Below are 14804 nucleotides of genomic sequence, written 5' to 3'. Positions count from 1 at the left end.
TCCTATATAAACTATTGGTACTACATTCCACTAAATACGTCGATTTACATTTTTTATCTTTCAAAAGAAAGGGAGAAAATATTGAAGGCAGTCTTTCTTAGTATGTTTTTAATCTCACTAATTTTTTTAGTGCCTTACTATAATCATAAAATTAAAAATTTTATTAGTCATTATTAAATTATTATTACTCAACAAAAAGTGATGTCAATACACAGGAATTTAGTTGTATTTAAATACATTGCTATATTCTTAATTACATGAACCTACAACAAAAAATTTATTAAATAAAAAATAAATTGAAACACTTTATTATTATTTTGGTCACACACAAAATCGAATAATTAAAATAACATATTTTTCACTAAAACAATACTACAACTAGTATAAATTATTCCAACTCCATACATATTTTGTTAAATATAAATAATGATTTATTTTAATCAGAAACAATGGTCTCTGGTTTATTATTACTATAAACATACTACACTATAATAACATTCAGAAATTAAAAACTTGAACCAGGTTATTTTTATATATAAATAAATGACAATTTTATTTAAAAATATTTCTGGCACAAGTTTTGAGATTATTACACAAAGTTTGGCAAATTGTATAAAATATAAAAAAAAATTACAGTCAAGACTGAATAATGTAAAAATACCCTGTAAAATATTTTTATTCATCAAATCGGTGATACAAAACATATATTACTATACCGCTTTAAATTTAAAACATTTACTTAGGTTTGTATTAATTTTGTAATATTTCTATTACGATAATCAAATTTGCGTACCTAATGTTAGTAAATGCAAAAGACCCTGTAAAAAATCACATATTTTTTTCCTAAATTTAATCTAAAAGCTGGCTATCTAAATACTGAATAATATAAATACTGTTACATGCTATAAAAGCGTTAATGCCCTTCTGATTTTGTAAAGGAAATGTACGTGACCAAAAGTAAATCTGTATATCAGAACAAACTGTATTCCCTTATTAATTGGGATTTATATTCTAAGAAATAATGAGATATAATTCGACGTTTCAAATTGCTGCGATTAATACAGTTTCGATCTGAAATAAAATGCTTAACAAAACCTTGAAACAATAAATTGCTCAAATATATAGGAAAAACAATAACAATTATAAGTATATCGTAAATTTCTTCCAGTACTAAACCTTTCAATTCACTGTTTTATGTGGAGATTGTAAATAATTTTGTTTAAAAACACCTACTACAACTTTTGAGCAACTTATTTGATTAAAATAGTTAAAAGTCAAGTTACCAGTATAGACATGTTTGGTAAAAAAAATTACTATCTAAAATCAAGCTCTGGAAACTAAATGCATTCGAATATATCTCTACATAACTTTTTTATATATCATTTCAATTAATCTACTGGTATCTACACTGCACATATTTTTATTTACTATCTTTAATAAAATGTTCTTGGGAAAATTTTGCATACACATTGTACTATATCATATAGAATTAAATGATTGTCTAAGTGTTTGAAATAAATTGGCTGATAATAAATTAGGATTTGTTCTCGTTGGACATCCTAAAGTACTTGGTTTATTAGAAGGTTCAACATGCACATGCACTACAGGACTGAAACAAAACAATAAAACAAAAATAAAATCAACTTTAACAACTAAACACAAGATTAAATATGTTAATAAATAATATATTTAATCTTAAACTAAAGAAAACTACTTACAATTAAACTTGATAAAATAAAAAATATTATATATATTGGAAAATAGAAATTTTTTGAGCACAAATATAAATTTGTGAATTACGTATAGATTTAAATGTGTCAAACAAACATGATAATAATAATATACAATGAACAGGTTTAAAGAATTTTGAAAGAAAAGCCAAAATAATTAACAGAAATCATTTATTCAATAATGTACATCCTTCAATAATCGTAGGCGGGCATGATTAAAACCAAAGTGATATCGTTCATTTAAAATTAGATGTAATATTATATTGATATAACCTAATGCCTAGGCAATTCACGAGGTTGTGATATATTTCCCAATTTCAAATACCTGGCAGTTTGCGACAGAGGTGGCACTTGTAAACCTGATGAAAGGTGTTGAGCACTCTTTGGAATATCATTCATTTGAGAACCATCGCCCTTGAGAACAGCTACAGGTTTCCATGACTTGATGTAATTCACTATTTTAAATTAAGGTGTTAGGTTATTAAATATTTGTTTAATTTTAAATACATACTTTTAAACATTCTTACACATCCATCATCACCACTTGTTGCTAAAATTGTTCCAGTTACATTCCAGCATACTCTCCAAACTGTACTATTATGATCATCAAATTGTGCCACAGTTTCTACATCTAATTTTGTTAAACTACCTTGAAGATTTGGATCTCTGAAACATATAATTAGTTTGTCTCTAATAGTTAACTAATTACTTATTTGGCAAAATAAATAAAATAAAATACTCAATTAAGTATATTAGAAGATTATTTAAACAGTTTTATAATTAATAAATGTATGTGGTGCAAATTTTAACATTTTAATGATATTTTTTTTAGTATAAACTCTTATTGTATCATTAATTGAGTAAAATCTAATTTGGATATGCATATTGTTTAAAAATGTACTGTTTAAAAAAAATACTTTACAATTTATACATTTTGCAAATATACCTAGTGTAATTTAACATTTTTGGTATTAAATCAATTTGTTACTTATTCTTAAATTCCAAATACTAATTTAATAATTAGAATAGTTAAAAATTATATATATAGTTATATATAAAAAAATGTGCTTACTCAACACTAGAAAGATGCACAATTCGAACATCTTTGGTAGCAACTGCTAACAATTGAAAACTCCTGCCTAAATTTGGTGCAAAGGAGATATCATGAACTGGCTCTGTTATGGAGTTTATGGTTTCTAATTTTGTCCATCTTCTTGTGTTTTCACTGTATTCATAAATAAAGACCTTTCCCCCATTTGCAACATTGGCATCATCACTACCAACAGCTATCATTTGTGGGTGAATTCTGTGAAATTTGATAAAAATTATTATGATAAAACTTTAATTTTTTTATGCAACTAACTTTGATAAACTGGGGCTCCAGCTCAAGCAACTACAAGGTAATTTACACTGCACTTCATACTGCAACGTCCACTGACTTAAATTCATTACATCTGGGGCCTCATATATCCTTATAATACCTTCAGCTGAACATGTTGCAAGTTGCAGTCCTTGAATCTTAGGACCAAATTTTACATCAGTTACAGAAGTCCTAGAGTCTACAAGATTTGTTCGCCTGACCCAATGCCTTGTTCCCCTTTCACCAGGACCTGGAGTATCTCCAACTAAAACAGTTGGCTGTTTAGATAGGCAGTCACATAATTAAGAATCTCGTTTGGTACCAATCTCTTCCCATACTGCTGCAGTTCGATCAAATGAACAAGTAGCCAAAACTTGTCCAAATTCAGGATGCGCCCATGTAACTTTCCAAACAGACCCGCTGTGTGCCTTAAAACTCGAAGTTAACGTCCACTTACCGTCTTTATTTTGATCCCAAACCTAAAGTACAAAATAATCGTTTAAAGGTTATATTTATAAATATGAGATTTTGTTTACTTTTACGTATTGGTCACTAGAACAAGTGGCCATGCGATCTCCATAATAATCATACGCAACATCATGTATTAAATCTTTATGTTCAGCGTTAATTTCTTGTGCTTCAAACATTGCTTGTACGAATTTCTAAGTTTCAAAGTATGACCATAGATTATAAACACATGAGAAACCGCTAAATGAAACTGTTGCGCAGAGCAGATTTAAAAATTACGGCGGGAAATTGGCCGATTGTTGAGGGATATAGGCATTTAACACCTGTTTTGTTGTTATAAAAGCATGGAAAAAAATATAATAAAATAAATTTGTTTATTTAATTTATATTTCTAGCAAATATCAAAAGGAACTTCACAAACGATCTTCTTTTAATATAAATAAAATAAGTAAAATTATATGCATGCATGAACGATTGATTGTATTAAATAATATTAAGTTTGGAATATTTAATAGCTACGAAGAGAAAGTAATCACGATATGAAGGTCAATTTAATATTTCGAAATAAAAGTTTACTTGATTTGTTACTGTATTTATTATCGAATATTTATAAAATGTAATACATTTTATGTACATCATGTTAAAAGTGTATATGTAGAACTTTGACAACTTGATTGAATACTATTTGACAATACTAAGATAATATTTTATAATTTTTGCAGATGTTTCAAACTAAACTAATTTTTATGTTAATGTTAACATCATCAACGAGTGTTATTGTTGGACTACTAGCAATATTGTTTGCAAGTGTTTATGAAGGCCATAGTGGTATGTATACAAACATATAGGTTTTATCACAAAAAATAGAATATAATAGTTATTTGGTACTGATAAGTTTATATAAACTGGTATTATATCTATATATAGCTGTATGTATATATACATACCCATTATTAAAATACTTTAAGTGTTTATATTATCATATAAGAGTTTCTTATTCTATGCCAAATAATAATAACAGTTAATTAATTAATAAGACTGTCGATGAATATAATATATAACAAACGTTTGCAATTTATTATAAACTTTCAATATTTCTTGAAAATAACAATTTTTCCTTTAATATTTAATTACTTGATAACATTTATAAACGATACTTTAAACTGGTATTTCGTATCTCATGAGGCTAACCTAACCTATATTAGAACTTGTCAATTTAGTACATTCCCGCTGATCATTCATACCTGTCTTTGGATTAATATTATTACTTATTAACAATTTTAAAATAAAATTGTCTATGTGTATGTATATTGTGTTAACGATGAACATTTTTTATACTGCGGTATGTGAAATGTTCGTTATCGCTTGACATCTCTGATCTGATAGCCATGTAGGATATCATTTTTAAAGTGATTTGTTTTGTTGTCAGTTGGACATCTACTTTTCAATTTATATCGTCTACAATTTTACACTTTACTTTTATTTACAGCAGGAAAAATGTCCGAGCTAGCCTTAAGCCCTTTAGACCCCAGTTCCTTTTCTAGGCCAGGTAATTTACTGATTTTAATAAAATATACATATTTGATAAATTCATTTTTAGAAATTGCTGTCGTCACAAACATTTTCCTTAATTTAAATGTGAATTTTGACAAAAAAATTTTGTCTGGAAATGTCCATCTTTCAGGAAAAAAAGTGCAGGATAATGCTACAGAATTGGTATTCATTCAAACTATAACTTATTACTGTGATTTGATAAAAAAATTACTTTTAGGTCCTGGATATTTTAAAATTAAATATCAATTCCATTTATGATGTTGATACTAACAAACAATTAAATTATTCAATTTCTGATCCAATTATTGAAGAACTTGGATCCAAATTGACAGTAGAGCTTCCAGAGGGAAAGATTGAGTAATTACAATTATAGTGATATTATTGACAATTAAGAATGCAATTTGCTTTTAGATTCACTATTGGTATTGATTATGAAACTAGTCCAGATGCAACTGGTCTGCAATGGTTAGAACCTAGTGCTACTGCTGGCAAAAAACATCCATATCTTTTTAGCCAGTTTCAGGTAATAAAATAAAAATATTTTTTACAACTATGTGCGTGAATTGAAATTTTTTAGCCCACACATGCTAGATCAGTCCTACCATGTCAGGACACACCTGCTGTAAAAGTTAAATATACTGCAACAGTAAGTATTATATAAGTTTATTTTTACAAGTTGTAATTAATGTGATAGGATTTAATATAAACCACTCTTATTCATAATTAAATTGGATTATTACATTGTTAGATAAAAGTGAAGTGTCAAGATAATAAGTAATCATTGTAGTTTTATCTATATATTAATATTTAATTTAGTATGATAATGTAATCCCGATTTATCTACTTTTAATTATTAAATGTAATTAAAAAAATGTAACAAATTTTTACGATTTTCAAATGTCCTGGATAAAAATTTTCCCAGATGGATAATAAAAAATGGAGTGTAATATTTGAGTACCCCTTATTGCATAGACACATCATTTGATTTGACCAATTTTATTAAGATTTTTGACTTTAATATTTCTTCTTTCCATGAACCACATATCTGTACATATTTAGTATTCAATATAATAATTAATTAAAATAATGATTAATCAAACTGATCACATTCCTCGTGTTTAATGGCTGTCTTATATATAGTCTTTGGTTCCTCTCGAGGAAACATCGAACCGTAATCCGCTAACATTGACACATTCCACTTTCCTTTGTATTTTTTTCCATATTTGCAGTTTATTCATGTTCATCTTCTATTCTAAGTGAGAGTGTAGAAATGTATTTTTAAGAACATACTATATCTCATATTCTCATATGATTGTAGAGTGTTATTTACAATGCTTAGATAATTTTTTGTTCTTTTATTTCCTAAGAAACTGGTCACTGTCGATCTAAAGGCTTTCTAAGCCTCTTTATTTTTCCTCAAGCGCAGTTTCAAATTCTGAATCCACGAGAAGTTGTCTTATCTACGTCCCACAAAAATTTCCTCCTTGATTTTGGTTTCTTTGTTTTTGTGTAATTGAAGGCAGGAAAACCTCTAAGCTTCTAATTAAGCTACGTTTGATATATAACTGTGGAAGTAATATTTTATTTGAAGGAACTAAAGGATTGTTCTTTAATATTTTTTAATCCTGGTTCAAAAGATTGTCTTTGTGACCAAAAAGTACAGCATTTTATATACTAAAACTGCATGCTAAGTAAAATGACTGCTACTTTCAAATCTGCACAAATTCCCCATATTGCAAAGTTATTATCATATTATATTATTGCAAAGTTTAACTTCATATTGGAATATGTCACTTTACATAAGCAGCATAACCATTTGGAACTGATTGAAGTATGTTGTCATTATCTAATAATACTATAAAATTTTTATGGTTCGTGTTCGGAAATTATTTTGGGCGCCAGACTTGCGGTGAGCAGTTCTAAATCTACAATACTGAGCAAATTTACCGGCTTCTTTGTTGTTGGTTGATGTAATTTATTAATAATTCAAACATTTTTAACAGTTATTAACTATTAATAGTTCTATTTATAATTAAATTTATATAATGTATCATATACATAAAGTGGATTTTTTACAGCTAGCCACATTCAGAAATATTAAGATACAAGTAATAATTTTGTATTATAGATTTCTGCGCCTTCTGAATTTACGGTGTTAATGTCCGCTATTCGAGGCGAAGTGAAAGAACTTCACTCTGGAAAAATATCACACTTCGTCCAGAACGTACCACTGCCATCCTATTTGATCGCTATTGCGGTCGGTGTGTTGGAATCTAGAAAACTGGGACCGAGATCCCACGTTTGGGCGGAAAAAGAAATTATCGAAGACTGCGCTCACGAATTTGCCGAAACTGAACACCAACTTAAGACTGCCGAAGAAATATGCGGTCCTTACGTTTGGGGCATTTACGACTTACTTGTATTACCGCCCAGCTTTCCATATGGCGGCATGGAGAATCCTTGTTTAACTTTTGTGACTCCTACTTTATTGGTAATTGATTTAGTAAAATATTTGTTTTAATTAAATAATCGTTTTTGTGTGTTTAGGCTGGTGACAGATCTTTGGCTAATGTAGTAGCCCATGAAATTGCTCACAGCTGGACTGGAAACTTGATCACTAATCGTAACTTCGAACATTTTTGGTTGAATGAAGGTTTTACTGTGTTTGTTGAACGTAAAATTAAGGGCAAACTAGAATCGCCCCAAAGTCAAGATTTTGATGCTTATTCACATGTCAGCGAGTTAGAAGAAACGGTAAACAATTGATTTATCGTGAATATGTCATTTTTATCTGTGTTTTTAGATAAATCTTATTGGAAAAACTAGTCCATTGACTCAGTTGGTAATTAATCTTAAAGGAATTCATCCAGATGATGCGTTCTCCACTGTTCCTTACGAAAAGGGACAAACTTTCTTAAGATACTTAGAGGCCACAGTTGGTGGACCAGGTATGGTTTAAATAATTTTTGATTGCGTACCAAATGAAAGAACCAAATAATTTTTTCAGAACAATTTGAGCCGTTCCTACGTAAATACTTTGACACCTTTAAATACAAATCCATTGATACTGACGATTTTAAAAACTTTTTCGAGAATTACTTCAGCAGCGTGACTAATATCAAGGACATAAATTGGAATCTTTGGCTGTACACTCCGGGAATGCCACCAGTTATTCCTGATTATGATAAAACTTTGGCTATTGCAGCTGATGACATAGTGGACAAGTTCATCAACTGGAAAGATGAGTCGCCAATACCTATATCTGAAGAAGTAAAGTCTAAATTGACTACTGGACAACTTATCTATATTCTAGGAAAATTATCTGCTTCTGAAGCCCAACCAATTAATAAACTTGAAGCTTTCAATAAACTGTTTAACTTAGACAAGGTGAAGAACTCCGAGATTAAGTTCAGATGGTTGAGAATCTGCCTCAAAGCTCATTGGGAAGAAAAAGTTGATGCAGTATTGAGTTGGATTAATGTTGTTGGAAGAATGAAATTTGTACGTCCATTATACAGAGATTTGTACAACTGGGAGGCATCGAGAAACAAAGCCATAGAGAACTTTAAACAAAACAAACATAATATGATGCATGTTTCAGCTTACACTTTGGAAAAGGACTTGCATCTTTCTAATTAAATTTTACACAAACTTGTTAATGCATTTATACATTTTATGTAAATAAATAGTTTAAATGGAACAGCCTTTTTTTATTATCATTAATATATTTAACACCCTTTAAATTTAGGATATTTATTTTTCTGTGTGATCTAGATCCTTGGTTATTGGTATAAATTCCAGGCGAGTAGTTTCTTTGGAATTATTAATGAAAATTTATAAAAAACTTTAGTTACCCAATTTACATGTTTTCTTCTTTGACCCAAGCTTTGTGATGTATAGAGATTTGTACAACTGTGAGGCACCTAGAAGGTGTTTACAAATTAAATGTAACAATATGATGCATTAGAAGTGGTTGAAAACTTTTCCAAGATAAAATTTATATACTGACTTGTTAATGGTATCTTCAATATGGATATAAATCTTACACCTTTTATTAAAGAATTCCATGGACTGGCAAGTGAAATTATAAATGTATTTTTACATTGTGTATAAATAAGTAGTTTGAATGAAACAGAATTTTAAGTTAACTAATTTATACTTAAGAACAACATTAAATAACATATTTACATATTTCGTACCTATCTTAGAACATAGTCCTTTGGATAATCAATTACTTTAGGATATTCAGCAATTTCTTTTTCTGTGTAATGATCTAGTCTCTTGGGTGTTGGTCTGGGTGCTCTTATTTGATTGGAGACATTTTTCATTAATTCTTCAGGAACATTTTCATCAGGGAAAATGTGCAGCCTCTCCATTGTGTATCTTCTCTGTAAATTACCATCCATACTATTATATACAGCTTTTCTTAGCACCATTGTGGGATCTTTTGAATGTAAATCCCATGCTAATGTCCAAGTGGCTCCACCCGGATAACCTGTGTGATGAAAGTAAGCACGCTTCTTCCATTCATCACCAGGAAGAGCGATTTCTTTGCTGTTTATTACAATGATATGGTCACCACAGTCATCTATAATATACATAAAGTTAATGTAAGTGGTTTTGGAATAATAAACACTTACTCATAGGATGGTATATTGGTTTGTGCATTCCCATTAGAAATTTCTTTAAAATGTTGGCAGATTGAAAAGGATTTTGCCATTTAGCATCGTACACATGCCAAATTCGAGCGAAAGTTGCCCATTGCTGTAAGATAGAAGAATTTTAATGTAATAAAAAAAGATTTATTACGAATTACCTGTGTCCTTTTTAATACAGACATGTTTACGATATTTTATAACCTAACTAATTGTATTTCAAAATTATACCACGAGATGACACTTATAGTAGTTCTTTTGGTTATTTCGTAGTAGATAAATTATTGCGAGTGTTATTTAAAATATTTTTATCATCTTTAAAGCTAGTAGATAATTTGAATTATTTTAAAAACCAGAATAGCTTTGGATAATATTGCAACAAATATATTATCGAAATAAGTTTTAATAAACAATGTAATCCCCTGCATAAATTAAACAAAATTGCATTAAATGAACTTTACCAGTAATAAAACTAATATCAAATTGCTCAGAAAATTAATTAAAATTAAAATAAAAATAATATTACCAGCTACATTTTTATTAATCAAAGGTGTGTGTGTATGTGTATATATATTTCCATAAAAAATACAATAAAAAAGCCACATAACCGTTTGAAATATCTATATTTTGAATTGTTCTATATAATCAGTCTCCAGAGGATGTAGAACAGGTCCTGCTATGATCATGGAATGTAGAGGTCCACCCAAATCAACATTTGCCATAGCTTTTAAAGAGCAAGTTACCAGTTGTTGTGAGTCTGAACCCACTCTTGCCAGTCCAATGCATAGACTATCTTCTGTAACAACTAAAAAATACCTTTTATTAATACTATATTCAAAATACACATGACTTATTGCTTACTGGGATTATCTCCATTTTCTCTTTTTCTTTCAATAATTGTAATCAACTGTTGAGCTGCCTCACTGACTGACATGAATCTTGGAGGCATATACTCAATTTTCTTTTTTGTTAAACTCTCTAAAGTTGGCTCTTTAACCTTGATATCTGAAAATGATTTTTTAAAAATTTTAAATACATTTAAGGGATAAAAAACAAACCCAACAAACAAAGTGTGTGCAATTTGTGTTCATAATTTGCAACAATCTTGTCATAAAAACTGTCTGGCTCCCAACCATCCATCCAGTAAGGTATAGACACTGTTTCACCAAAACTGTACAATTGTAAGCCGCAACATCCTACTGCATTCATTATTGAAGCATTGTGCACAACTTGGTATTTAATACCCTTCTGTATCGCCCTTAAAATAATATCAGTGTGGGTTGTGGCTCCAAATGGGTCACCAACAACCAGTAAAGCTATGTCTGTATTCTCCGAACCAGCTAAGATTTCATCAACTTCTGTCTCAACCAAATTCCTATCAGCTGTTATGATCTTTTTTCCATAGAATTCTTCCTAAAATATAAATAAAGTTATTAGTAGCTTTTGATAAAGTGGTTTTTTACCAGTGCATCGGCGCCGCATGTTAGTATCGAAGTGTATGCTTCCAAATATATTCTTTCACATTTTTTAACTATTTCTAGACCTTTTACGGTAATGTCTTTGTAATCCCCTAAGCCTAAACCAATTATATAGAACATGTTATTAGTTCTTATTATATTTAATTAAAAGAACGTGTATGGTAAATATAAATATAACCTCTAAAATAGAAAGGTTAGAATTTACTTCTTAGAGTGTAAGTATTAAGAATTTGGCTTGCGATGTTAGACAATTAAATATTTTAATTTGAAAAATTTTTTTCAACATCTCACCTAATAAAAAATTATTAATTATAATAAATTATGCAATAAAAATTGAAAATTGGCTTGTTTTAATTTTTATTGCATAAAAAATTTTTTAAACATTTCCAGATTTAAACATCTCTTAAAAGGTGACAATTATCACTATAAATATTAAACAGTTTAAATAAATATATAAATAATAATACATTTAAAAATTACATATTTTCTAAATTTACATCATTAATTAGTGGTAAAAAAATTGAGCAGCTTCCACTCAAAATATAATAAGATTACAAAAAATAAGATTATATTAATAAACCTTATATACCGCTTTATAATAAACTATTCTTTACTGACTATAATAATTTATAATTATAGTTAATTTTATATATTGGTGTAAGTATAATAAAAATAATGTGACTCTAAATAATTTAAATTTATATACAGATCTGTATTTAAAGGATTTTAAAATATTAAAATACAAAAATTTGCATATAAAATAACATGTTTAATGTACAAATTTCCTTAATTTTTTTAATTTATTACAATAAATTAAATAAAGTGTTCCATATTTATATTAAAGACCTGTTTCAAATTAGCTCATTTGAAGTAATTTAAATAATAATTTTTTGCGAAAGTTCTACAAACAAATTCATGCCACTAGAAAAAAAGATCAACCTTTGTTTCGACCTCTTTTTCAGATAATCCGTTAATTAGGTAAAAAATTGAGTAATAACAAAAATATTATTTGTTTATTATATTATTTTTTATATTATATTCCAGAGTCTCTAGAGCGATATGTAGTCTTGCATTGTCAAGAATCATTTTTCTATTGACTAAAGAAGCCCGTCTTTGAGTTTTTTATGATCTTGACCAATTCGCGAGTAGTATTGATCGTTTGCCCTCTTGGTAGGTAGTTAATATGTAAAATTTCACTATATACTAATCAACATCTTTCTTGGGTTAGGTTTTTTTAAGTACTATTTCACCAGGCTTATCAGCTTCAATACATTGTCCATTAATTAACAGATTTTCGTTAAATTTCATAATAAGGTTAATAGGATGGAAATTACCTTCCACCCAAGAATCTTCACGTAATCCTATTGGAATCCGTTGTAGAACTTATTGTTGAACCTCGTTGCATGGAGCGTCTTTCTAATGACTGAATCATTGCATTTAATGAGTGACATATTTCCAGATATGTTGTTTTGGTTGATATTGCTTAAATTCTTCGTTGGTAGAGATGCTACGGTGACTTTGACGATGCTTAGCTTCAATGCATTCAATAAATCGACGAAATAAATATCACTGACAGCATATTCTCGAAATTGATTGGGAATGCGACTTGCCGCTCCTGTTGTTTTAAGTTGATTTTTGAAGTTTTGAAACAACTTTCAAATAACATATACAGTTTAATACAAATATATTAAAATATAAAAATTTATTAAAATAAATTATGAACCAAAAACCGAAAATACTTTTTTCAATACTTAATGCTTATATTAATAATAATATTTGCTTTATTTCATACATTAATTATTTCAATTTATTGTTAATCAAAAAATTACTTTCAAATTAAATTATAAACTAATTAAAATTATAACAATAACATACGAACGTTATAATTTTATTAGTATTGTCGTCTCTATTATTAGGACAGCTTAATTATTCAATATTATTTATAAATTCAAACTGAAGTATTAAATAAAACTACAATTTAATAAGACATACAAATCAAAATAATTTTAAGGAATAGTTATTCTTTTTTACATCCGGAACAGAATATCAAAAATAACAGGTTATTTTAAATTTAGACGCTTGACCAAGAATTATTTCTTGCTAAATGTGGAAAATATTTTTATTTGAAATGTGGTACGGTGTAGACAAAATGCTTCATTTTTCAATAAATTGAAAAATTTCTTACTAGATGGATTTTCCTTATGAAATATCATGGAAAAGCATTGACCTTATAAAAAAGAGTTATTCGTTTTTAGATTTTTCGCGAACTTACAAGTTCGCGTGTAAAAAGCTGTAGGTGATTTACATGTTGAAAACATGATATTATAGTTATAGTATACTAGTTATATGAATATAACAATGAATATTAAGTATGTTAAGACAATAATCATTATATATACATATATACAGTCGGTTGCAGAATGGCATTACTTCCCTAAGGTCGAGTTTCTTTTTCGACCTGAACATGCGGGCTCGCATATTCTATCCCCAAATTTACATTTAATTGTATTTTAGTAAGTTAACAACGAAATCTTAACGCAATAATTGTAGAACACTGAGTAGAAGTATAATTATGTTATTATAAAATTATTATTTATAAATTTACATCGTATGATTAATAATAATATAAAGCAAAATTTAAAATATGCAAATTTTATTAAATAAATAAATAAATAATTTAACAAAATTAAAATCTTGCGTAGCCGCCATCAGTGGCTATTACGGCTTCAAATCGATGCCTCATCGAATTCATAATATTTGAGCAATAGTTCCGTCTCCGTAAATCTTCCCATATGTGGAGGCAGTGCTGATACAGGTCGCCAGCGGTCCGTTCGTTGTTGTTCTCCCACATTTGTCCCATGAGCTCCCAAAGGTTTTCGATTGGGTTAAGATCCGGTGATCTAGGGGGCCATGGTATTCTCTTTATCTCCCTATGGGCCGCAAACCACTCCCTCACGATACTAGCTCGATGCATGGGACAATTGTCGTCAACAAAATTAATTACCTCCATATCATCGGCCGGGTAAAGTGAGAACGTTTAAATAATTATCAGAATTTGCTCTGGATGGCAGAACAATCAGTTCGTCTGGACCTGAATTGCTCATCCATCCCCATACATTCAGGGTAATCCTATCGGAGTGCCTATTTGGTACGACGAGTCGCGTCTCTTCTCCATGTCCTTCTCCTGTCGCCCATCTACGGCGGAGTGGCAAAATTCCAATCACACGTTTATCAATATCACTCAGGACTACCTTCTGTGCAGGACGTCTATTATGGAATCCTATGTACATACTTTATGTAGAATTGTATTATTTAGTCTTCTCAAAAGAGAAAAAAGTTATTATTATTAGTATAATTGTAACATTTTCGTAATTAACGAAAAACAACCTTAGTGTGCTTTTAAATGCATTGTAAATATAAATATGATTCTTATGAGTACTATTTTCTTCTAAAACTTTGATATTGTCCGCATTAAAGTAACCAAGTTCCTTGAACTGTTTCTTACATATATTGTACAGTTAATATGCCTACGTAGGAAAACTATTGATTAAATAGAGGG

At 29.0% G+C, this 14804-nt stretch overlaps 4 protein-coding genes across 8 annotated transcripts; 1 reads left to right on the top strand and 3 right to left on the bottom strand.

Annotated features, from left to right (window-relative positions):
* Positions 1-1884: 1884 nt before the first annotated feature.
* LOC109598951 (nucleoporin SEH1) lies at positions 1885-3787 on the bottom strand. Its single transcript, XM_020014857.2, has 6 exons — positions 3627-3787; positions 3413-3569; positions 3094-3355; positions 2803-3036; positions 2242-2396; positions 1885-2185 (listed from the first exon to the last, which is right to left on the bottom strand). The coding sequence occupies exons 1-6, from the start codon at positions 3735-3737 to the stop codon at positions 2004-2006; spliced, it is 1101 nt and encodes a 366-aa protein (XP_019870416.1). The 5' UTR covers positions 3738-3787; the 3' UTR covers positions 1885-2003.
* A 421-nt stretch (positions 3788-4208) lies between these two features.
* Positions 4209-8812, top strand: LOC109598945 (leukotriene A-4 hydrolase). Of its 4 annotated transcripts, none has more exons than XM_020014849.2 (10): positions 4209-4386; positions 5048-5107; positions 5159-5274; positions 5330-5469; positions 5524-5635; positions 5690-5758; positions 7241-7603; positions 7660-7866; positions 7916-8060; positions 8120-8812. In XM_020014849.2, the coding sequence occupies exons 1-10, from the start codon at positions 4281-4283 to the stop codon at positions 8749-8751; spliced, it is 1950 nt and encodes a 649-aa protein (XP_019870408.2). In that variant the 5' UTR covers positions 4209-4280; the 3' UTR covers positions 8752-8812. The 4 variants fall into 4 exon arrangements, with proteins under 4 accessions (XP_019870408.2, XP_019870409.1, XP_019870410.1 ...); XM_020014850.2 differs by lacking the exon at positions 4209-4386 and adding an exon at positions 4823-4948; XM_020014851.2 differs by lacking the exon at positions 4209-4386 and adding an exon at positions 4834-4900.
* Positions 8813-8953: 141 nt separating this feature from the next.
* On the bottom strand, positions 8954-9990 carry LOC109598955 (39S ribosomal protein L13, mitochondrial). 2 transcript variants are annotated; one of them, XM_020014865.2, is made up of 4 exons: positions 9929-9990; positions 9753-9876; positions 9312-9700; positions 8954-9035 (listed from the first exon to the last, which is right to left on the bottom strand). In XM_020014865.2, exons 1-3 carry the CDS (start codon positions 9950-9952, stop codon positions 9312-9314), a joined length of 537 nt encoding a protein of 178 aa, XP_019870424.1. In that variant the 5' UTR covers positions 9953-9990; the 3' UTR covers positions 8954-9035. The 2 variants fall into 2 exon arrangements, with proteins under 2 accessions (XP_019870424.1, XP_049826292.1); XM_049970335.1 differs by lacking the exon at positions 8954-9035 and having other exon boundaries at positions 9250-9700.
* Positions 9991-10373: 383 nt separating this feature from the next.
* LOC109598953 (diphthine methyl ester synthase) lies at positions 10374-11436 on the bottom strand. The gene is made up of 4 exons (XM_020014863.2): positions 11231-11436; positions 10826-11180; positions 10629-10772; positions 10374-10572 (listed from the first exon to the last, which is right to left on the bottom strand). The coding sequence occupies exons 1-4, from the start codon at positions 11363-11365 to the stop codon at positions 10388-10390; spliced, it is 819 nt and encodes a 272-aa protein (XP_019870422.2). The 5' UTR covers positions 11366-11436; the 3' UTR covers positions 10374-10387.
* Between the last annotated feature and the right edge of the window lie 3368 nt (positions 11437-14804).

The sequence above is a fragment of the Aethina tumida genome, chromosome 1, assembly GCF_024364675.1.
Source record: "Aethina tumida isolate Nest 87 chromosome 1, icAetTumi1.1, whole genome shotgun sequence".
In the NCBI taxonomy this organism is placed as follows: domain Eukaryota; kingdom Metazoa; phylum Arthropoda; class Insecta; order Coleoptera; family Nitidulidae; genus Aethina; species Aethina tumida.
Note: the sequence above shows the minus strand (reverse complement) of the source record. Positions and strands in the feature narration are given on the sequence as shown.